Genomic DNA, 22,409 nt, shown 5'->3' on the forward strand with positions numbered 1-22,409 from the left:
TTGTATGGGATTGCAAAACGCTTTGAGCACCTCAGAAGGAAGGCACTGTGTAAACATGAGGTATTTTTTTTATTAGTTGTTTATTTGTGTTCATTATTAATGATTAAAAAAAATGAAAGCCTCAGAGTGCTACTTTGGTAATTTCTTCAAGGTTTGAGATCATGTTTTAGGGCAGTGGCTTTCCATAGTTCTAATACTGCATCAATGTTTTCTGTAAACAGAATTTTAGGGCTTTCCACCTGTGGTATTTAATTGTGATGATTATTTATTTTTAAATTTCCTGTTTAGAATTAAAATTGTGGCAAAATCTGATGATACCATATTTAGAAATCGGACTCTTTGGGGATAAAATTCTCTTGTTGTGTAAATCGGGCAATCTTTGGTCCATATATAGAGGAAATAATACATTTTCTTAGCCAGAAGTCAACAGGTATTCTGTATTGTTGGTTTTATTTAGAGGAAAACAATTCTGAAACCAAAGGCTAAATGGTTACATTGAGGTACTACTATATTCAGTTTTCCTATGGATTAACTTTTTGGAATTCTTTTTTTCCTATTAACTGAACCCTTGAGTTCTCCAGCTCTTGCTCAATAGGTGTGCACACTGAACAAACTTCCCATTAAAAATTGGACAAACTTTCTTTGTAGAGGGTTTAAATTGTTGTAGAATCATTTTTTATTTATATATGAAGCAGAATTCTCAAGTTTATTATTTCTGGACTTAATTATTTGGGGAGAAAAACTGCAACTTAAATAAATATTCTTCAAATAATCAGGAAATTTTAAAATTAAGTAAAAAATGGAGGCTTAAGTGAACCATTATAGGTATTGAGTGTCACACAGTTTTAGATTCATTGTCAAGAATCCAAATGTGTGCTAACAGGAAATCATGACTATTTGGATTAAGAAATCAGAGTAGGGATAATTTGATAGGGCTATTTTAGAACTTTATCCTTTAAAAATTTCTTCTGTGATATGTTCAGAAGCTAGTTTTCTTTCTACCAGTTTCTATAGAGGGAACATAAGGAAAGTAAGGTGGTCATCAAATCATCATAGTGCTGCATAAAATGCTTTACTTTGGGATGAAAGAGTTACACATGGAGAGACTCATGCCTAAAATTTGCTTTAAAGTGTTCAGAGCATCACAAGTTGACAAGACTGGCACTAAAAGAATTGAAGTTTTATTTTTCCATTTAAGGGGTGGGCACCAAGTCAGGATAAGCATGGTGCTACAGTATGGACCTGTTATATCCTGGAGTGTGTCTGGGGTCACTTTGGCATGTGTGGCTTGGCAGGGATTTAGTGTTACCTTCTTGTTCTGCTCTTCTCTCTCCTGGTGTCTCTCCTTTATTTCACAGTTTGTGTTTTTCATGTTTCGTTTTTATGCCATTCATTTTAAGGAAGTCTATGTTTCCACAATGTCACAGTTGTGCTGTGTCCAAACTGCCTCCTAACCCTTCCCCTTGCTGTTTTGTCAGTGTTACATTTGTACCAGCTCTCTCAAACCCTGAATTGGATGCTCTCCCTGAGATAAGATTTTTTCATTGCTTAAGCTTCTAAAGCTTTTCAAATAGCTAGAACTATATCAGATGACCCCGGTATCAACTAGTGCACATAGCGAGACTTTGACCTGAGAACATATTTCTAGGACTTGCTTAGCAAATAAATGCCTTGAGCAAATAGAACCATGGGATAGTACTTTGATGTAAATAAATGCCCGCTTTTTCTTGTCTATTCCCTGACAAGTGATTTTTGCAAGGCTAGCTTCTGAATTTGGTTGGCATTTCTTTTGTACTTTTTTGGCCATGGACCAACATTCAATCGTAACTATTGCTTCCCTGCTTTTGTAACAGGGTGGCAGGAAGGAGGGAAGGAAGGAAGGGTGGGTCGTTCGTTGTCAATACCCAATTAAATGGGCTGTTTTGAGAATGCACAATCTGGGTCCCCTTGTCTTAACTTCCACTTATATCCCTTTTTTGAAATCACTAACAAGCTGTGTTTCTACATTCATAGAATATCTAGAGTTTGTGTATGTTTGTGTTATTCTTGGAAATGTTTGCTAACACCCTGCTTGGGGTATGAAGGTAATTTCTATTCTATTTTCTGATTTCTGAACTTCAGGAGAAGGTAAAGCTTGATGCTGAAAGGGAAAAACTAGAGAGGCTTCAGGAGCTTTACTCCGAGCAGAAGACCCAGCTGGACAATTGTCCTGAGTCCATGAGGGAACAGTTACAACAACAACTGAAGAGGGTCAGTAGCAAACAGGAATGCACCCATTGTTATTCTTTTTTCTTTTTTTCCCTCCTAATTAAGTTCCACTTACCTATGGCTTCCTACTTTACATAGGATAAATTCTTAGTTCTAGTCATTATATACTTTTAAAATAGGAATATGCATGCTAACAGTAAATATTATTCCATACTAATCAGTTAAAATATTCCCTATTAGAATCTTTCTTCTAATTTATAATGCAAAAGCATTTCTGGATTTGTTTTTTGTAACTAAAGAAAACTCATTCCTGATTTAGGACCGACACCAAAATTGCAGTGTTTAAATCAGCTAGCATATCCCTTGTCCCTTCTGATGTATTGTACTATTTTTCCTTGATTTTTTTTCCTTAGTGGATTTTATGTTCTCTCCCCAAATTATTCTATTCTGATCTGCCCTTCACCTCTTTCCATTGCTTTGCTTTTCTATTTCTTCTTGCTGATTAGTAACATGGAAGTCATTAGCATGATTACAACAGTCAAACACCAAGGATCAAGACACAGGGCATTAGGAATGTCCTCAGCATCTTCTTATACAAGCATCCTATTTTTCAAAATACTTATTACTATTTAAATTTTCTCAGGTTGAATAACCTGAACTACCACAGTCAGAGATGACTGACTGTGGTAGCTTCTACCACTGATATTGAGGTCTACTAATTCTGTTTTCCAGAATTTCTACTAATTCTCCTATCCTGAATGTTTGCAGTGTTTAACACAACCATGCTGTTTCTATTCTGCAAAGGAAGCTTCCTAGGTGGATAATTTTATAAACACGGACACAGCCACTTAGTATTTTACACTTGCTTGACAACTGAGTTGTTTGTTCTGAACAGCAGCCCAAACCAACTTTGATCCTGGAGCAGCTGTTATTAAAAGTCTCGCTCCTCTAAAGGAGTTATGTAATAGTAATTTGTCCTAAGTGAGTAACAATTTATGATTTCATGAGTCAAAAATTGAGGCTAGTTCATTTGTTTTGTTTGTCCCTTCTTGTCAATAAGCTGAGTTAAAATGTCAGTTGACACACTTTTGAAAAATTTCAAGATGACCTCTAGAACAAAAACACTGATACATCTGAGAATATAACTGGATAATGAAAAATCACAATTAAAACTAATGTATTGCAGAGGTTGAGAGCATCTTAGTAAAATATCCAATGTAGATAAGTTAAACATCAGCATAATAATTTTAACATTTATTTCTTTCAGTATTGAATCAAAGAAAGTTGTGACAATTGTGTATTCCTGTTTACTCATTTTAGTCAAAAGATGAACTTGCTGTAAGAAGATAAAACTTGTTGTCTCTTGGTGTCACAATTCTCTGGAAATTTTGTGATAAAAACGATTGGAGAAGACTAGTATTTATAAAAGTATTTCAGTTGGTAATTGTTTTGTTTATCCCACTTAACAGAAGAGGTGGGAAACCTGAATCTTACATTTGTTTACTGTTTTTCAACTCCCTTATGGCTAATGATTTTACGCAGTCATTGTAATTTTTCATTTAAGGTCAGCATTGTACTTTTATATTTTGTCCTTTCCTCTAGTTGCCCTTTTATTATTTGTATTCTTTATAAATGTTGCTTCCAATAGAAGCTGATAGGTTCTATTAATAACCTGGACCCAGTTTAATTTAAATAATTACTGTATGCATGATCTAGATTTTGAAGAAGAACTCATAAATTTTCATGTGTTCTAAGAATTTTGACTGCAAAAGAGGAAAAGAAATAACGCAGTCTGTTCCATTAACTGAAAGCAAAGACTCTTTCCCTTTCCTCTCCAAGCAGAGTGTAAAATTCTTATCATAAAGACCCCTTTCCTTAGCAGAGATGACTGACTGTGGTAGCTTCTACCACTGATATTGAAGTCTACTAATTCTGTTTTCCAGGGATGATGACCAGCATAACTCTTCACCAGACCCTTGGCTTAATGAGTAAAACCTTACTTATTTCATAAGAAGCCCATTTATATTAAGAACTTTCTGTGGTATCACACTTATTTCTCTTTAGACTTTGAATCTTCAGAATACCATTCATTACCAAGTTTTTCCAAAGGCATTTAAACCAGATGTCATGAAACTTATTTGATTATGATTAACTTCATTAGGTGGCAAGTCTCATAGCATAAAAGTACATGAACAGAAGGAAAATCATTTTCTTAAACTTCATGTTCTCTTGAATACTTAAGCTGTAATGATGAAATGATCTTGTGCATGCAACATTTTGGACTTACAACTGGGTTTTGTACCTCTGAATCATTGCTTAGAGTCAAAATATGGTTTTCAGTTGATGTTGACTTCATAGCCTATGACTGGCATGCAGTCAATATGGGCTCACCAATCCCAGGATACTGGCAATGTGGAAAAGAAAGCTGATGTTAAAAGTGACTCATTTGCCAGGATAGGGCCTGCTGTAAAAAGGAGGTGACAGATACATGGAAGGGGCAATGTTCCTCTACTTTTGATATTTCTCGACTGAATTGTTGATTTTGGTCTCCTGATTTTGTTTTTAAACTCTACCCAGTGATCTCCACAATTAGGAAAAACACTTAACCCTATCACTGGCTTCAAAATCAGTTTATCCTTCAGTATTAGAAAAGCCATTCAACCTCTATAGGCTTAGTATCTCAGTATAAGAAAGAGGAGGTTGAACTATTGTCTTTTTCATATTTTAAAAGCATGTAAAATATTTGACTTTTAAGCAGAAGATGGAGAAAGGTTAACAAAATGAGCCCCATTTATGTTTGCTTCTAGTGTTGGCCTTAAGCCACCATGAGGTTGTTTCTACAATTACTCCTGGCCATACCACATCTATTCTCTTCTTTTTCCTCCATTAGGCAAAAAAAAAAAAAAAAAAAACCACAAAGATCTTGTATATATACTTCTGTTACATAAATTATCCAAAAAAAAAAGTTGCTGGAAAGAAATTTTTTAAAAAAGGAATTGCACAGAATTTTCTTTATTGCGGTTGTTTTAGTTCCTTTTATGCTGGCCCCCAGAGCTTGCCAGTCAATAGAGATTTATAATGTCCTTTTAGTGACTAAAGTTTATAGTTAAAATTTTCATTCAACTTTTCAAGTACTTTGAGCTTCCTGTATATATAATTCTGTCTCAGTTAAACTAGTCCTGGCCCCAAATTCCATTCTTTGAATTCTTATTCTTATCTAAAATCTTTTAAAAGTTTTTATTCCCCTCCCAAATAGTTTTTCTTTCAAAGTCAAAGTTTATAGACACGTGTTTGAATGGTTTAGATGGCTTGGTTAGATGATTACACCACAGAGTCCAAGTGCTGAGCTTGGCCTAATTTCCAGCTTTCCAACCTAGTGTGCTATAATTTTTATGCAATGGTTTAAATATTTACTACAGATATTTACTACAGATAAATTAGTGAGTCTGTGGCCTTCATGCTAACCATTTGTGGAGTAGGTGAAGGCCTTGCATAGAGTACGTGTGTGTATTGTGAGCCATATGCCCACTTCTGATGAAGATTATTTATAAACCAAAAAAGTGTTTAAATTTTTTATCTCAGTACTCTTTAACCACAAACTAAGCTTAAATGAAAGACCTGGAAAACTTGAGTGTGTATGCCTATATAAGAAAATATATAAGCTGGTCCACTATTTCAAGACTGTGGATATTTTGTTACAACATGTAACACTTGAATTGTCTGCTATTTTTTTTTTTTAGTTTCCTTCATTAATTCATTCATTTAGAAGTTATAAACTTGAAATGTCTGATAAACAGCAAATGTCAACCAAAAACTTCAAATCAAGACCACATTCTTTTTGGCCAAATAAAATGTAAAGAAGTGTAAGAAATGCTGAATATATTCTTCAAATTGTGTTTTTCCTGCTCTTAAAATTGGAGAACACACAGTCTGTGTTAACATAATAGCCCTGTTGCTATAGTGTTGACCGTAATTACATGGTAGCTAATAGCCCTTCTATGAATCATTGCTAGAATATAATTCATTGCAGAAGATAGAAATATATTCCATTGATTAAAAACCCTAATTTGTCATTACTTAAAAAGTAGAACTAATTTACCATACAATTATTTTCCAGTTCCCTTTAAGAATTCAAACATAATGAAATGCCCTGATTGTTTTAGCTATGTAGAGCTAAGAGCCACATAGCCCAGCTACCTCTTCCTTTTGCCCATAGATTATTTAAAATTTTTATTTTTAAAAAATTCATCTACACATAACACTTTTATTATTCTATCAGAGACTCCAAAATTAAATGGGTGTTTTAAAATTTATTTTAAAAAGTGTTTTGTAGAATATTTTATACAATGTGTAGTGATCTCTTGTATGAATGCAGATACACAAATAGCATTCCTGTCTTCAAGTATCTCATAGGTTGAAGAATTCCTATTCAAAGCCATCTGATTTTCATGTTGATTTTCTGTAAATGCCTTAAAGATTATTCTTAAAGTAGTAGTGCTTAACTTTTTGAGTTGAACTTGTGCCTGATGAAAGCTTTTGTTCTACTCTTAACCATTTAAAAAATTTTATGTGATTTTAATGGATTTATAAAAGGCTACTTTGAAAATTTGGTCTCCAAATATTTTAATAGAATTTTTTTTAGAGCAGTTGTAGGTTCATAGCAAAATTGAGCAGAAGATAAAGAGATTTCCCATAAGCCCCTGCCCCACACATGCACAGCCTCCTCCATTATCAGTATTCCCCACCAAAATGGTTCAATGGTTCACAATTGCTGAACCTATAATAGTACATCATTATCACCCAGAATCCATGTCCAAATGATTTTGATTGCTTATTCCTCCAGAAAAATTATTTGAGCATGCATACTCTACATATATAAAACATTTAACCTATATTATAAATATATTTATTGCATGCATGCTCAAAGTATAAGTTTAAAATTGTGTATATGTACTATTCTACTGGTATGAATGTTAGAAAATATTTATTAAGCAAAGAAAATAAAACTCCTCACAATCTACTGCATTGTGCTGTGTGCATTTTGGATATATGAATCCTGCTTAGAGAATTCTTGCCTGAATTTTGCTGAATTTTGAATTATTTAATCTCCATACTAAAACCTTATATAAAAATTGTGAAAAAAAACAGAAGAATTTGCTTGAGAAACTATAGCTTACCTTTGATCTGCAGATAATGTTTAGGTTATTTGTTGAATACTTTTTATACTTCACTATCCATTTTAAAGCTGCTTAGTAGATTTAAAGCAAGAATTTCTAAAGCATGGAACAATCTAAAACAAAAGGTAAAGTAAATGCTGCGCTTTCCTGTGGTGTCCCCTTCAGTTCCACTGTAGAGGCACTGCTCTGGAGTTCAACTCCAAATGAGAGGGTCATCGTATTCTAACCCTGGTCCATGTTATAATCTAAAGTTATCTTGGACTATGACTTTTCATATCGTTTCTTAATATTAAGAAGGTTGCAGCCATTCTGGTGTGTCTTCTTTTCATTCCCTTTTCTCCAAAGGATGCTGACCTGTTGGATGTTGAAAGCAAACACTTTGAAGACCTAGAATTCCAGCAGCTTGAGCATGAGAGCCGTCTGGATGAGGAAAAGGAGAACTTGACCCAACAGCTCCTGCGTGAAGTGGCTGAATATCAGCGGAACATAGTCACTAGAAAGGTACCTTTCCCAGGTGATGTTTAATGTGAAAAATCAAGATATATTCCTCCTATGTGACAGTAAATAGCATTCCTATAGCTATGGTATGTGTGTGTCTTTGTATCTGAATATCTTTGTGTGCTTAATCCCATCATATTTAGCATATTATGGGGCTCTGAACATGTTACAGTCATCGTTACATAATGTTGTGGATGTATTTATGAATAATAGCCAATTTTATCTTTATGTAAAAACCAAGTCTAGAAAATCAGGAATTCAGATATTTGTTTTAAATTACTTCCTATTTAAAGCACAGTAACTAAATTCAGAATAATTCCATGGACAAAGTTTAATTTGGAATTTTTTGTTTCCATTGCTGAATAGTTCCCCAAACTGGCAGATAGCTTATTTATTATTAGAAACCATTCAGTCAAATACCATGCAGATTACTACTAACTCCACCCAACACTTAGCTGTCCAGTCCAGAATTTAGTTTCTATTCCAAAATTCAGAACTATGCCCCAGAACTCTAACCTGATAACACTGAAGGATAAAATTGAGGGAAGGATGAAAAAGTGACTTCTCCAACTCAGTTTAAATAAGAAATGCCATTGTTATCTTTTCCCAATCAGTCATCTTCCCAAATGACGTTTAAAATTAATTGATAGTCTAAATCAAGATTTCCTGTTCATTTCTGGACTCTTCAAATAGAATTTAAATCACTTGAACTGTGTTAACCGTAAGAAAGACATTGAACTTGGCAGGTCAAAGTAAATGCCTTCTTGTCTCTAGGTAATACCAACTGCCTATCACCTACTCAAATGCAGTCACCATTATTTCAATGGTAAAGGCCTTCTCCCCCTTTCCCACTACAGACTGGCAAACCTTGGAATGTCTATTGGGCACCTTTCTATGATGATCTTCTTTCCTACAGGAAAAAATTTCTGCACTGAAAAAACAAGCCAATCACATTGTTCAGCAGGCTCAGAGAGAACAAGACCATTTTGTAAAAGAAAAGAATAATTTAATAATGATGCTACAAAGAGTAAGTATTTCCTGTTCAGCACTGGTTATAATATAACAGAGCTTCCAACTCAGGGAAGGTTGCCTCTTTCCAAGTAAATGCCTTTTAAAAGTGAAAGCCTTCAGAATCAAGGAAGATTTTTGTGTACATTTTTATTTAATTTTCCACACTAGTAAGCTGATCCCTTGCATGGTTAAAATTCAGCAGAAAATCTTTACTTTTCCTTATTTTCTTTTCTTAAAAAAAAATCACATTTTCAATCAAATAGTTAAAATATATTCTAACACAAGTTTAGGGTAGATTTAAGGGAAAATATTCTTTTCACTGCTGTCAAATATTGTGGCTCAGCTACACTAATGTTTTGAACTCCAATTATTTGTGCATGTGTCTTCCTGGAAAATGTCACATTGGAGTTAGATTGGCTTAGTTGGGTTATTAGACACCCCAGGTGATTTGGTTAGAGGAGTAGCAAAATCATCCTCAAGAAAGGAACCATGTCCTTGTTTGTCCCAGCACCTAAAGTGACAAAGGGAGTCCTTCAACTAAACTCAGCAACCTGTGTCTTGACTTTCTGACATGGTTCCTGGTGTAATTTCATCAAACATAAAAGTTGATGGGTCCAGTCTCATGGTTGAGCCAAGCATGCAGGCCACTACCTAGGAAAATAATGTTTTGGCTCATGGAAATATCAGATGGACCTAGAATGGGATACAGGAAGAAGACTAAATCCAGAATGAGGATTAGGGAAAGAGGCTGTACTGTGACATGCACATTCCTACCTACAAGAAATGAGCATTCCTGTCTAGGTTCAGAAAGTCCCTAAGGTCCATGATTCTGGTATAAATCTGCCTGGGGTGTCTATGCAGCCCTTACGGGTTCCTGACACTGTCCTCCTGCCTTTTCAGCAGCTAGAAATCTATAAATGGAGACTTTTCCATCCCAATCCCCTTCCCTGATCTGTGGGGGTAAACTCTGTTGCCATCAGCTTCCCTATGACCACTTTACTCTTTGTGAAAATATTCAAAGGTATAACAAATTAGCATCATATGTATTTAAGTAGCTGTTGATGTTTTAGGAAAAAAAAGAGCAAAGAAAAAAATTTCTAAGTGGTAGGTCTTTAAAAAGGGGTAAGCACAATCACAGATATGACAGTTTCTAATTAGAAATACAGAAAAGAAAATTAGATTGTAAAATACAAAGACCATAAGTATTAATATTTTTGGTTTCCTAAAATAGCCTATAGACATTTTAATCCAAATCAAATCCCAACAGGTATTTTTGTAGCAATGACAAGCTGGGCTTAATCTTTATCCTCATCACATATACAAATCCATTATTTCATGGATTCCACATTTGTGATTTTACCTTTTGTTAAAATGTATTTGTAATCCCAAAATCTATACTTGTAGCCCTTTTACAGTTATTCATAGACATACACAGACCAGTGGAAGTTTTGAATCACCCAACATGCATATTCCCAGCCAGGGGTGAAGGACGCAGCATCCAATCTCCCCCTTCATCTCTCGTACTGTAAACAAGTGTCCTTCTGGTAGACCACTTTAGGGCTGTGATTTCCCTTTTTTTTTTTTTTTTCCTTTTAGTTGGTGATTTTGCTGTTTCAAATGGCTTCCAAGCATGGTGCTAAGTGCTTCTAGTATTCCTAGGGGCAAGAAGGCTACTGTGTCTTGTGGAGAAAATACATGTGTTAGATGTTTTGCTTGCATGAGTTACATAATAATGCTGTTGAATTTTGTTAAATGTTAATTCATCAAGGGCATATACTACAGAAAGTGTGTTCAAAGAGAGACACATATAAAACAAAGTTATTATTGATCAGCTTATGAAAATGTGACCAGAGGCTCATAGGAACTTAACCCTGAATTTCCTGAAGGAACAGTGGTTCAGTACTTAAACAATTTAGTGTTTGTGGCAACAGTAAAGAATGTAACATCCACAAATGTGAAAATTGGCTATATATGAAAATGCAAAGAGCCTAGAATAGCCAAAGCAGTTTAGAACAAGAGGAACAAAGTTGGAGGATTTTTACTACCTGATTTCAAGGTTTACTATAAAGCTACAGTATTTAAAATAGTATATAGTGCAGACATCCAGATATTCATTTAGATCAATGGAACTGACCCTAGAGTACAGAAATAGAACCATATTATACAGTCTATTGATTTTTCACAAAGTTTCCAAGATAATTCAATAGGAAAAGGAAGTCTTTGCAACAAATTATGCTGGATTACCTGGGTAACCATGGAAAAAAATAAACATCAGATCCTCATATCACATATATAAATTAATTCAAGAGAGATGACAGACTTGAGAACAAAAAATTAACATGATAAGGATTCCAGAAGATAGCATGAGAATACAAATATATCTTCATGATCTGGTGAAAGCAAAGATTTCTTACAGGAAATGACAAAGGACTTGAATCTAGAATATGCTAAAACTCCTACTACTCAATAAAGAATAAATATCAATGCTTTTTTAAAAAATCAGGCAAAAGTCTTAAATAGACACTTCACAAAATAATATATACTTAGGGCCATTAAGTCCCATTGAAAAGTATTCATCATTAGTTATCAAGAAAATATAAATTTAAACAGTAATGTGGTTCCACCTTGTACCACCTAAAATGACTTAGGTGAAAAAGTGAAGCTTTCACATGTTGGCATGGATATGAAGCAACTGGAACTTTGAGGCATTGTTGATATGAGTGTGAAATATACAGCCTTTTCAGAGAACTCCTTTTATAACTTTTACTATACACCCACCCTTTGACCCAGCCACTCTACTCCTAGCTATTTACACACTAAAAATAAAAACATATATTTATCAAGAAAATGTATCAAGACTTTTTGAAGTAACTTTTTTTTATATTAAACTGAAACTAGAAACACAAAGTAAGTAGCTATGGAGAGGGGCACAGATAAAGAACTCCTCACCAATACACAGGAGTAAACTACCATTGCTACAACATCACAGAGAAAAAGAGGGCAGTACAGAAGCATGCATATTGTATGGCTCATTTATGTCACGTTGGAGAACAGGCAGAATTAGTGTAAAGCTATGGGAATTGGAAGAGTGCTTGCTCATGGGTAGGGTTGACTGGAAGGGGGCATAAGAAAACATCTGGGTAATATAAATGCTCTTTATCTTAGTTATGATGATCCATTCGTTAGAAGCCATCAAATTATTTTTTAATTTTTTAATTTGTTTTAGTTAGTTATATATGACAGTAGAATGCATTTATGCACTTTGATATATCATACATAGGTGGATATAACATCTCATTTTTCTGAGTGTACATGTTGCAGAATCATATTGGTCATGTAGTCACATAGATACATACAGTAATAATGTCTGTCTCATTCTACATCTTTTCTATCCCCCACGTCCCTTCCTTTTCCCTCCCATCAATCAAATTATTTTCTTAACAGTTGTGTATTTCACTGTATGGAAATCACTACCACCAGAACTAATGTGACCCATAAATAGTTTTCCTAAAGTTTGTTTAATACTGGATTAATTTAAGTGGATCATAGACCCAACTTCAAAAGCTAACACCATAAGGTTTCCAAAATAAAACCTACCTGTGGATTGTGATGCTACATCACCAGAAGGTACACGATTACCTTTTACTTAGGAGGATAAAAAAATAATCTTAGAAAATATACAAAAGACAAGGACTGAGAGGCCCTCTGGTTCCTCCCTCCATTTTTGGTCCAACTAGAACACCCAACTTATTTTTTCTTAAATATGCTTACACTTTGTAAAATTAATCCTGAATGGAAGGTTATAGAACTAAATATAATTGAAAACAACTCAAGCATCATGTAGCTAGCAGAAGGTGAGATATATACTAACAGGAAGTTCTGACTGAGTGTGAGGAGGGGAGGTGGAAATGGGAGGAGAGTGCAGGATTCTGATGTTCACCTCTTGCGCAATCTCTGTGCTTCTGTGGTACCCAAGGTCAACTCCGTGCTTAACAAATTTTGTGTTCCTTCAGGAAAAGGAAAATCTTTGTAATTTGGAAAAGAAATACTCCAGCCTTTCTGGGGGAAAAGGGTTTCCTGTTAACCCCAGTACTCTCAAAGAGGTAAGCCGTGATTCTACCTGTCCACTCATAGCATCTTAGAAAAGAGGAGCTGTGCCTCAGTGTTGTGTGACAAGCTGAGGAGCAAAAATATTACTAACCTAAGAGATGTAAACGAGCACCCAGTGCTTGGATGGTTTTCCTGCCTCTCATCATTTGTGCTTTGAGAATTCCAGGGATAATCTTTATGTCCAATTCACTGTGCACGAGTGTGAGCGTGTGTGTGTGTGTGTGTGTGTGTGTGTGTGTGTGTAGTTTGCTTGGAATTGACATTGTGGAGTAACTTGGAGGTTTGAAATATTTAGGATCTAGACCAAGATGAGTCTTCCCTTCTTCTCTTTCCTCCTTTCAATCTCCTTCCCCTCTCTTCTCTTTCTCTGCAATTTTATACAAGAAAATGTCCCCAAACATTTAAGAAGATTGTTTGCTTTCTTTCTTTTCTTCAGCTCTTTCCCCCACCACATGTTTTCTGCTGCTTCCTCCCCTGAATTGGGAACCTTTGTTTACAGTAGGCTGTATTTATCCTTAATCTATTGTTCCCTAGTCCCCAACACTTCTCTTTTCCAAATGTCCTCTTGTAAAGCTACACTGTCTCGTGGGTAGAATATTTTAGCTCTGATTTGGAAAATTATAATGCTGACTAAGAAAGAAATCATTTTCTTTTATTTGCATTTACAAGCTCAGGAAAAGGTTAGCTTCTACATAAAATTTTGCATAACCAAAAAATTTGCTTTTGTTTATAAGTTACTTATCAAAAGACAGCAGAGTTAGGAGTTTCTAGACAAAAGATTTTTTTTTTGTAGGTGAATGAAGTAAATTGCTCATCACAATAAAAGTGTGACTCAGTGTGTACTTCAGAAGCATTTTTTAAAAAAATATTTCTATGACCATTTCATCAGATTATTATTTTTACAGTTTCTCTCCATTATTCAGAACATGGAACTGGCAGGTTCTATGAACAAAGGGTGGTTTGTAAATGGAGTGTAGTGGCATAAGATAATGTCAAGGAGGTGGTTAGGAACAGGCCTGATGAGTCATGTTGGTGAAATACAGCTTATCTTAGGTGTGATGGGAACTTCTCAAGTGGCTTTAAGAAGGGAGGTGACATTATGTTAAAGATCACTCTGGACTACTAAAGAATACTGGATCATGAGGAGTTGAGGAGAGGCAGGGACGCTAGCGTGAAGATGATTGCAGTTGTGTAGCCAGGAGATGGTGAGGCTTGAACTAGAGCAACAGCAGAGAGGTGGAGAAAATGAGTTGGATTAGTATATATTTAGAGGTAGAGCTGAAAATTCTTGCTGATAGATTATGTGTATGGATGAAGTAAATAAAGGGAAGTGTCAGGAGAGATGATGCCAATTGCACCTTGAATAGTGAGGTCGATGGTGAGTACCTTTTCCTGAAAGAGGAAATTCTGGAGAAAGAGTAGGTTTAGGAGGGAAGATTTGGAGTTTGACCTGGGCATTGTGAGTTTGAAGGTCTGTGGCATCGAATGAATTAAGCAGGTTCAATACTTCATCTATCAATAGAAGAATAAAATTTTTCCTTTTCTACTAATGAATTGGCCTTTTTTTTTTTTTTTCCTGAAGACCATGGTTTCAAACATACATTTGGTTTTTGGTTATTTGGGGCATCTCTGCCACTAGTGCTTATTGAGCAGCTGTTTCCTCTTTTATCTACTAAGCAAACTTGACTTCTGTTTTGATTTTTTTACTGTCTTTTTGCATTCTCTTTCATACTCATATTCTCTCTCCCTCCCTCCCTCCCTCCCTCTCCCCCACTCTCCTTTTTCCTACTTTTGAGAAGTGATGTTTATAACCTAACTCCTTAAAAGAGCTTTTGACAAGCAGCATACATTTTTGAAGCAATGAATTGTATTGAATTGAATTGTATCTTGGCTTTGAAACACTCTATCAACTGAGCAGAAGAATAGCTCCATGTTGTTAATTTTCTTTTTGATTCATTATCACAGGCAAAATGGAATTTGACAACTTTGTTGACTACTTCCTTTCTTCTGTTTAATCTTACACCTGGCTCTTTCTGAAGCGGAAGACTTTAATAGATCCAAATTATAAAAAGTCAATTCTAGTTTTTTTCTACTTTGTTGTAACTATAAGTTCTCAGTAAAAACTTTGATATCCTTCCTGGACTTTTCGTTTCAACAGCATCACATCACAATGCCATATCTTTTCTAGAGTCACTTTTTGAAAGGATTGATGGGCTAATAGAAGACACTGAGTGTTAAATTTAACTTGCTTTTAAAGGAGTGTTATTTTATGCTTTATTATTTTTTTCAGATTGTTTTATCGGTATGGCAAAAATCATAAGTGCTCTGTGTAATTCCTTTACATGATAATTTACAGGTGCCTTTTCCACAAATAAAAATTCAGGATTTCTGATTTTCAGAAAGTTTGATTCATATATCTTCTTTCAGTTGAATCAAAACTGAATTATTGAGTTTGAAAGTAACTGGAAATTCTCTGTCCTAGGGATAGAACTGAGAGCTGGAGAAACTACCTTGAATTGAAACACCCTCCAGTTGCAACTCTACCTTAGAGTTGTATGTGTGTGTTTGTGTGACCATGTGTATCTGTATTCACTTGAATGAGAAGATAGTGTCCTTTTTATTCTCATGTGATTGAGATGCTCAAAAGTTAAATTCCATTACAAATGAATTACTGTTTTATAAGTCTTTTCTTAGTGTAAACCCAGTATCCCTCAGCCCACTTTTATTGACCCTCTAATTCATCAGGAAACAGCAGGCTCATCAGGAACTAAGCAGGTTCAATACTAAGAGTGAAGATTTGTGGAAAAGGCCCTTGAATCAGGCAGTGAGTGATTGCATTATCAATTTTGTACCTCAGAATTTTTTGATGTGTGATTCTTTCAATGTATGTGTAGTGACAACCTCATTCCATCCACAGAATGAATCCTGATGCCTCTGGATAGTTTGAATTTGAAGGTGTTGGGTTATTGATAATATAGTCATTCTGATTTCACCAGAAAATTTCTGTTTAATGTTTGCAATGCCATTTGTCAAGATTAAAACACCATAAATCCATTTTAATTGCTGATTATTTCCTTGATGAAACATTTGATCGTACCCAGATAGCTGGCTGTGCCGCTCTCAGCTAACTCCATTGTACTGGGAACATTAATACTCTCGCATGCCTCAGCTTTTGCTTTCTGTGTGTCTAACTTCTGAATTCCTCCTTTTAGGGCTATCTCAGTGTAAGTGAAATTAATGAGCCATGTGGCAATTCCACGAATCTGTCCCCTTCCACTCAGTTCCCTGCTGATGCTGATGCTGTTGTCACTGAGCCCGCCTCAGCTGTGCCGGTGAGCCAGCCACAGAGTACGGAGGTGTGTTGGCATGACATTTCATTCATTCACTGCTTTTCCTCATGTCAAAAATTAACCCACGGTTAACTGAGAATAAGCAAAATGAAAGTGTGTGTGACAGATACATGTCTATTTGATCCGAGGGCCAGAGCGATGTTAAGTTTATAAAATGAACTGATTTGGGAGTTTTCCTCCACCACAGAAAATGCTAGAAACCATGAAATATGAGGTACGGGGGGGGGGGGGGGGCTAGAAGAAATAATGTCAAACAAATGAGCTCAATGCCTTAGCACTCTAACCCAGTCTAGTATTATTAGAAACTAAGAAGTCGTTCTACAATTGTTGTTTTGAATCACCTTTTCAGTTTGACTCTGTTTTTTATTTTGTTTTGCAATCTGAATATTTTTTAATGTTATACCTTTTTAAAGCATTCTTGGGAATGTTCCATGATAGTAAACTACAATGCCCTCTAAGAATTCAAGATGCTTGTTTGTAGTGTGGGATTTTTAACAAGACTCTGAATTGAAAGAGACTGTCCATCATTTGTGACTTCTTGATTAACTTATAACAAAATAGAACAGATTGTCAATTTCATTTCTTTGTCTTTTTCCTTTCATTTCATGTGGACACATGTATACATTTTCTTTCTCCTATAAAGCAAAGACCACCTGTCTGTTCTGGATTTATGTTTCCTTCCACTCTTTCTCCTCATCCTGTCATTCAACCTTCATCAACCCCTTGGCCCGAAGTCATGGCTCCACCTGTTGATCCTTTCCCTTTAAATGACACACCTCCTCCTCTACCAGCTAAGAAACACAGAAGGCAACAGCAGCAGGAACCACAGGTAATTAGGGCCTAGTATTTAGGGTGTGGGAATTTTACCTTGATGACAAAGTTACTTATGTGGAATCTTTCTTCAACTTTTCCAAAAGAGGATTCATACTTCTCTGCTTTTATCTTAGATTTTTTTTTGTATGTTCTAAGGGTGTTAGGATTATTATAAAGCTTTGAGATCTTATTCATCCACAACTGGCAAATTTTACATCTTTATGTTTCACTTCCCATTACAAAATATTACGACTTTTCTAGGTCTTTCTCAAGATGCTAATAGGTATTTCCATAAAATCCATCATATAATAGTTGTGTTGCCAACACCAAATGTTTTTAGTATGTATTATTGAAACCATATAGAATTCCTTCCCTTGCTATATACCAAAATTTACTAAGCACTTTATAAATATCTCTTGAGCCTTCTAACAATGCATTGAAATAATATTTGTATCTGTCTTGAATTTAGGGAATTGAGGCTTAAATAGCTAAGCATCTTGTCCAAGGTCACATCACAGTAGAGCATTTGGTCCCTAGAAAACCCAGTTTTTATTGAGCATATTTTTAAATAAAAAATTTATTATTATATTGCATTCATTTTATTATGTGTACATGTAAATTAATTCTTAGTTATTTTTTAAAAATCTATTTCAAGACTCCATCTCAACTATTTAATCATTAGTTCCTCAAAGTATAGGAGCCCTGGTTTGTTATGCCAAGTCCTTACATTTCCTTACATTCCTTTACTATCAGCATTTGTTAAAGATTGTATCCTGTATTGCCTCACTTCCTTCAGGGTACTGTCTCCTAAATCGATATAAAAAAGAACTGATGCATTATAATTATATGTAGACATGGGATTCATTGTAGTGTGTTGATATGTGGGCACAGCATAATTTGGTAGATTTGTTCCCCAAGACTTCCCCATGCTCTCCCTTCTCCCTCCCTCTAGACCCCCTTCCTCTACTCTCTTCCTCTCCCTTGTATTTTAATGAGGTCCCCCCTCCTTTTTAAAATAAATTCTCTTTTCTCTTCCCTCTCTCTCTCCCCCCCTCCCTCCTTCCTTCTCTCCCTCCCTCCCTCACAGCCCCCTCTTTCTCTAATATGAGAGAAATCATTTCACCAATAATAGAAGGGAAGTCAGTAGAGCAGAGCAAGCAGACCTGGGAGAGGGAGGAGAGAAGGAAAGGGAAGGTACCAGGAAAGAGATTGATCAAATTATGTTATGTGCATGTACGAATACAGCATAATGAATCCCATTATTATATATAATTATAATGCACCAATAAAAATAATTTAAAAAGAGTTGATGAAAAGAGTGGATCAAAACAGGTGATATGTAGAAGGAAGAATGAAGAACTAAATGCCTCCAATTTTGATGTTATGTTTATTGCATTAATAATTTCATTCTGGTAGCAAAACAATCACAGTTTTCAAACCTGTTGTTTTCTGCCAAATATCAGTTAGATTATGTTTTCAAGGGCTTTTGCTACCTATTTATTATTTTATTAAGCTACCATTATGAGATATTGAGAAGTTTTGAATTTTGGCATTTGTGACATTTGGTCATAACAGAAAAAAAGATTGAAGTGTTCTGATGTCATCTAACAAAAATATAGAGCATGCATTAACCAAACCATGAAGTTTTATTATTAAAATGTGAACTACCTCGCCATGAATTCTAGCTCTGCCACTTTTCAGCTATGTGACCTTGGGCAAGTTTACTGAACCTCTCTGCCTCCCAAATTCTTCATTTGTAAAACAAGTATGCAGAATCTGCCTCACAGGAATGTTATGAGTTGAATGAGATAAGGCATGTAGAGCAATTAACCTGGATCATAATACACTCTTAGTAGATTTTAGCAACTATAAATAGATAATTGTAAAGTTAAAATTTGTCATAATTGGCATTCATTCATTTTTATATATTTCAAAAGCTTGAACACAGCATTAAAATGATCAAACCTAAAGAAACTTTAATTAAGAAATCACGTTACTATTGAAGACATCTGGGGGAAGAGGCCAAGAAAAATTTGGATAAATTTCAAATTGACACAGTCTTGCCTTAGAAATCTAGGGGAAAAGAAAGAAGGGTATGGGGGAAAGGAAGGAGTTACTATAGGATTTTTAATTATGCGGGATTACTGTAAGATCTCTTTGGCCAAGATCTTTTAAAATATAAGAATAACGTAGAAGAAACCTTACATGGATCTTTATATGGATTTGGAGTGTGTTTATATGACTGAATTTATTACCACTTTCAGACACCTTCCAATTGTTCATTCTTTCTCTTCATCCTCCTCCTCTTCCCCTCTCTTGTCCCCCTCACTTTAGAATCTGTCCATCACATAGACGCATCTGAACAGACCAGGGAAGAAACCGCTTACTTGCTCTGGCCACTGGCTGTCCATGCCATCCAAGTGGTGGCCATGATAATAACTTGTCCTGAGGCCTCAAAGTAGCAAGCACTATAGAAGTAAAAGGTGGATTTGTAAAATGTATTTAGGTTCAGCTACAAATTCTTCCAGTGTTTATTATCTTATCATACGCTATCCCAAATCTGGTAATGAACACAAGAATAAGTTCAATAATTAAAAAAAACTGTGTTAAATTCCAAAACTTCTTTTTAAATGCATAATTCTTCATTTTTTTAGTGATCTGTTTCAGTCAGTCAAGTTTTGCTATTTTGCTTTACATTTGCATTTAAAGCACTTTAGAAGTCTGGAAGAAAGGAAAAAACAGCATAAAGAAGGCCTCTATCTGAGTGACACTTTGCCTCGAAAGAAAACCACACCTTCCATCTCCCCACATTTCAGCAGTGCTACAATGGGGAGAAGCTCCACCCCAAAGGTAGGACACGGAAGAGCCACGGGCTTCACAATCCGTGAGTCTTCTTATATTCACTGATGTGCAAAGGCCTTTAAGAACAGTGCTAAATAATAAACCATTAAATGTGCTCGTTCGGCAGACATCACCACTAAATCAGCTTTTCTATTCTGTTCAGAAGATATTTGAAATTGTACTTTCTGGGATAAAAGAACATGGTCCAGGATCTTCTCTGTCACCACAGTACAGGTGGTGTGGCTGACTTCTACTCCCGTGATGGACACTCAAATCTGCATCCCAGATTTAGTAATGAGAGGCTCTGGGTTTCAGGAATAATAGCATTAAATATTTATTGGGTTATTCCTAAGTTCCTGACCCTGGGATTAACTTATTTTTGTCAACTGTCTCATTTTAAAACCCAGCAATATACTATAAAATAGGGGTTCTTATTAATTATTATCCCAGTTGTATATATGGATAACTTGAAGTGTAATGAAGCTAAGTGCTTACCTAGTGGAGCCAGAATGTGATCCTGTTTGTTCTGACACCTGCACCCTCCCTCTCATACTGCTGATGTGTCCAAGGGGTCATTGAAGAAACAGAAGAAGTGACAAATGAGAAGGGAATCCTTAGTGGAAAAGACTTCGGACCCTTCTCCTGCCCTTAAGCAGACTATCTGTGTTTTGATTCATTTTATAAATTGGTATCTCAGATGTATGTTATTTACATAAAGGAATTTGCTCTTTAAAGAGAATGCTAAAACCAGTGAAGTATCAGTAGTTTTCTCTAGTTTTCAACCTACATATAGTAGAGGCAGATGGAAATTGGTACATTTAGAACAAATGTAAATCTTCGCTGTCCTTGTGCATGATGTGCATGCATCCCTGCCCCTGCATCTGCCCTCTGCTCCTTATGCATGAAGAACTTGCAGACAGTGTCTTCTTCCCACTGTCTTCACTCGTGGAATTGCTGCCATCAGAGGAAGTGCTGTGATGTTGAGACTGCCATGGAGCTTCTAGGGAGGGACAGCAGCTGACCTGTACCAGTTGGCATCAATAAACAGGACACAAGAGCCTACCCTCTCTGCCCTCCACATTTAGACAGGAGCTATGGAAACAGGGATGTGGCTTTTTCCTGAAGAACCATTTGGTGTGCATTTTGGTTAAAGTGTACCCTCCTGGTTCCCACAGGCTCACCTGCCTCTGGGACAGAGCAACAGCTGTGGCAGTGTGCTCCCTCACTCTCTGGCAACCATGACCAAAGACTCAGAATCTCGGAGGATGCTCAGAGGTAAGTGTCTTTTAAATCAAATACCACGTTACAATTAGAATTCCTCAGGGAGGAATTACATTACTCTTCAATGTTTCACTTTGGAGGAGGGATATATGTATATTCTTATTGCATCAAGATGATTTTTCCTATTTATGCATAAAGCTGATCCATTTTAAACATATTCATTGTACTTTATAAATTCAATAGAACTCTCCAACCAGGAAGACCCCTAGAGAATTACTAACCTTCTCATTTGATGGGTAGAAAGAAAAGAGAAACCGCTGAGATCCAGGGAGATGATCAGGGTGCTTAACCAAGACCACTCTCCTGGTTTGTGGCTGAGCCACTATGTTGAATGAGCCTTGAGCTGAAGTCACTGAGTTGACACATAACATAGAGCACTGGTGGCCCACAGCAGAAAATCACTGGGCCTTTAATGTAGGCTCAAGCTCTTATACCATGTAGTCACTCTGTTTTAGATGGACTTTGATTCTTCCCATATTTTCTTTGTAATATTATTGTGTGTTTATGAGAGTCTAAAATAGTCTTCATGAGGCTGGAAGAAATTACTCTAACATAGTTCCAGAAGTGAGCTTCTCCTTGAGATAGATTTATAATGGTCTTAACATTTGAGCAGAAGAATTCTAGGTACCAAGAATGCAAATAAATGACCATCCTTGCCTTAAAATGCATAGTCTAGTGAGGGAAAAGGCACAAAACAGATGACTTCAGCAATATGCAGTCAATGCAGTACATCCTGACAGTATGACCAGGATGTACGTGGGAAAGCTGACAGGATGGCAAGCGTTGGCTCCACACACATTCAGGCATTGATAGGATTGAAACCACTCCCTCTGAACAGGCTGAAATTTAATTCTTTTTTTTTTTTTTTTTAGTTTTCAATGGACCTATTTATTTATTTATGTATTTATTTATGGTGCTGAGTGCCTCATACATGCTAGGCAAGCACTCTACCAGTGAGTCACAACCCCAGCCCCTGAAATTCAATTTTGACCGCTTGGCCACTCTGCTTATGGTGCTGAGGGATAATCACTGATTTCCCACCAGCAGAGAAAAAGTATATATAATATATATATATATATATATATATATATATATATATCACATAATAATATATGTAAAT

The 22,409-nt window shown here is 35.8% G+C and overlaps 1 protein-coding gene across 12 annotated transcripts in view; it reads left to right on the forward strand.

The window, feature by feature from the left end:
• Positions 1-22,409, forward strand: part of PHLDB2 (pleckstrin homology like domain family B member 2) — a 98,259-nt gene that overhangs the window by 54,769 nt on the left and 21,081 nt on the right. For 7 of the 12 annotated variants that reach the window (XM_081300842.1, XM_081300841.1, XM_081300840.1 and 4 more), the window contains 8 exons: positions 2,122-2,250; positions 7,731-7,886; positions 8,800-8,910; positions 12,908-12,997; positions 16,217-16,360; positions 16,998-17,183; positions 19,877-20,017; positions 21,184-21,283. In XM_081300842.1, coding sequence (XP_081156968.1) covers positions 2,122-2,250; positions 7,731-7,886; positions 8,800-8,910; positions 12,908-12,997; positions 16,217-16,360; positions 16,998-17,183; positions 19,877-20,017; positions 21,184-21,283 — 1,057 coding nt within the window. The remainder of the gene's footprint in view (positions 1-2,121; positions 2,251-7,730; positions 7,887-8,799; positions 8,911-12,907; positions 12,998-16,216; positions 16,361-16,997; positions 17,184-19,876; positions 20,018-21,183; positions 21,284-22,409) is intronic. The other 5 variants (XM_081300835.1, XM_081300836.1, XM_081300837.1 and 2 more) reach the window with 3 other exon arrangements.

This window comes from Spermophilus citellus, assembly GCF_964194105.1.
Source record: "Spermophilus citellus genome assembly, chromosome: 7".
NCBI lineage: Eukaryota > Metazoa > Chordata > Mammalia > Rodentia > Sciuridae > Spermophilus > Spermophilus citellus.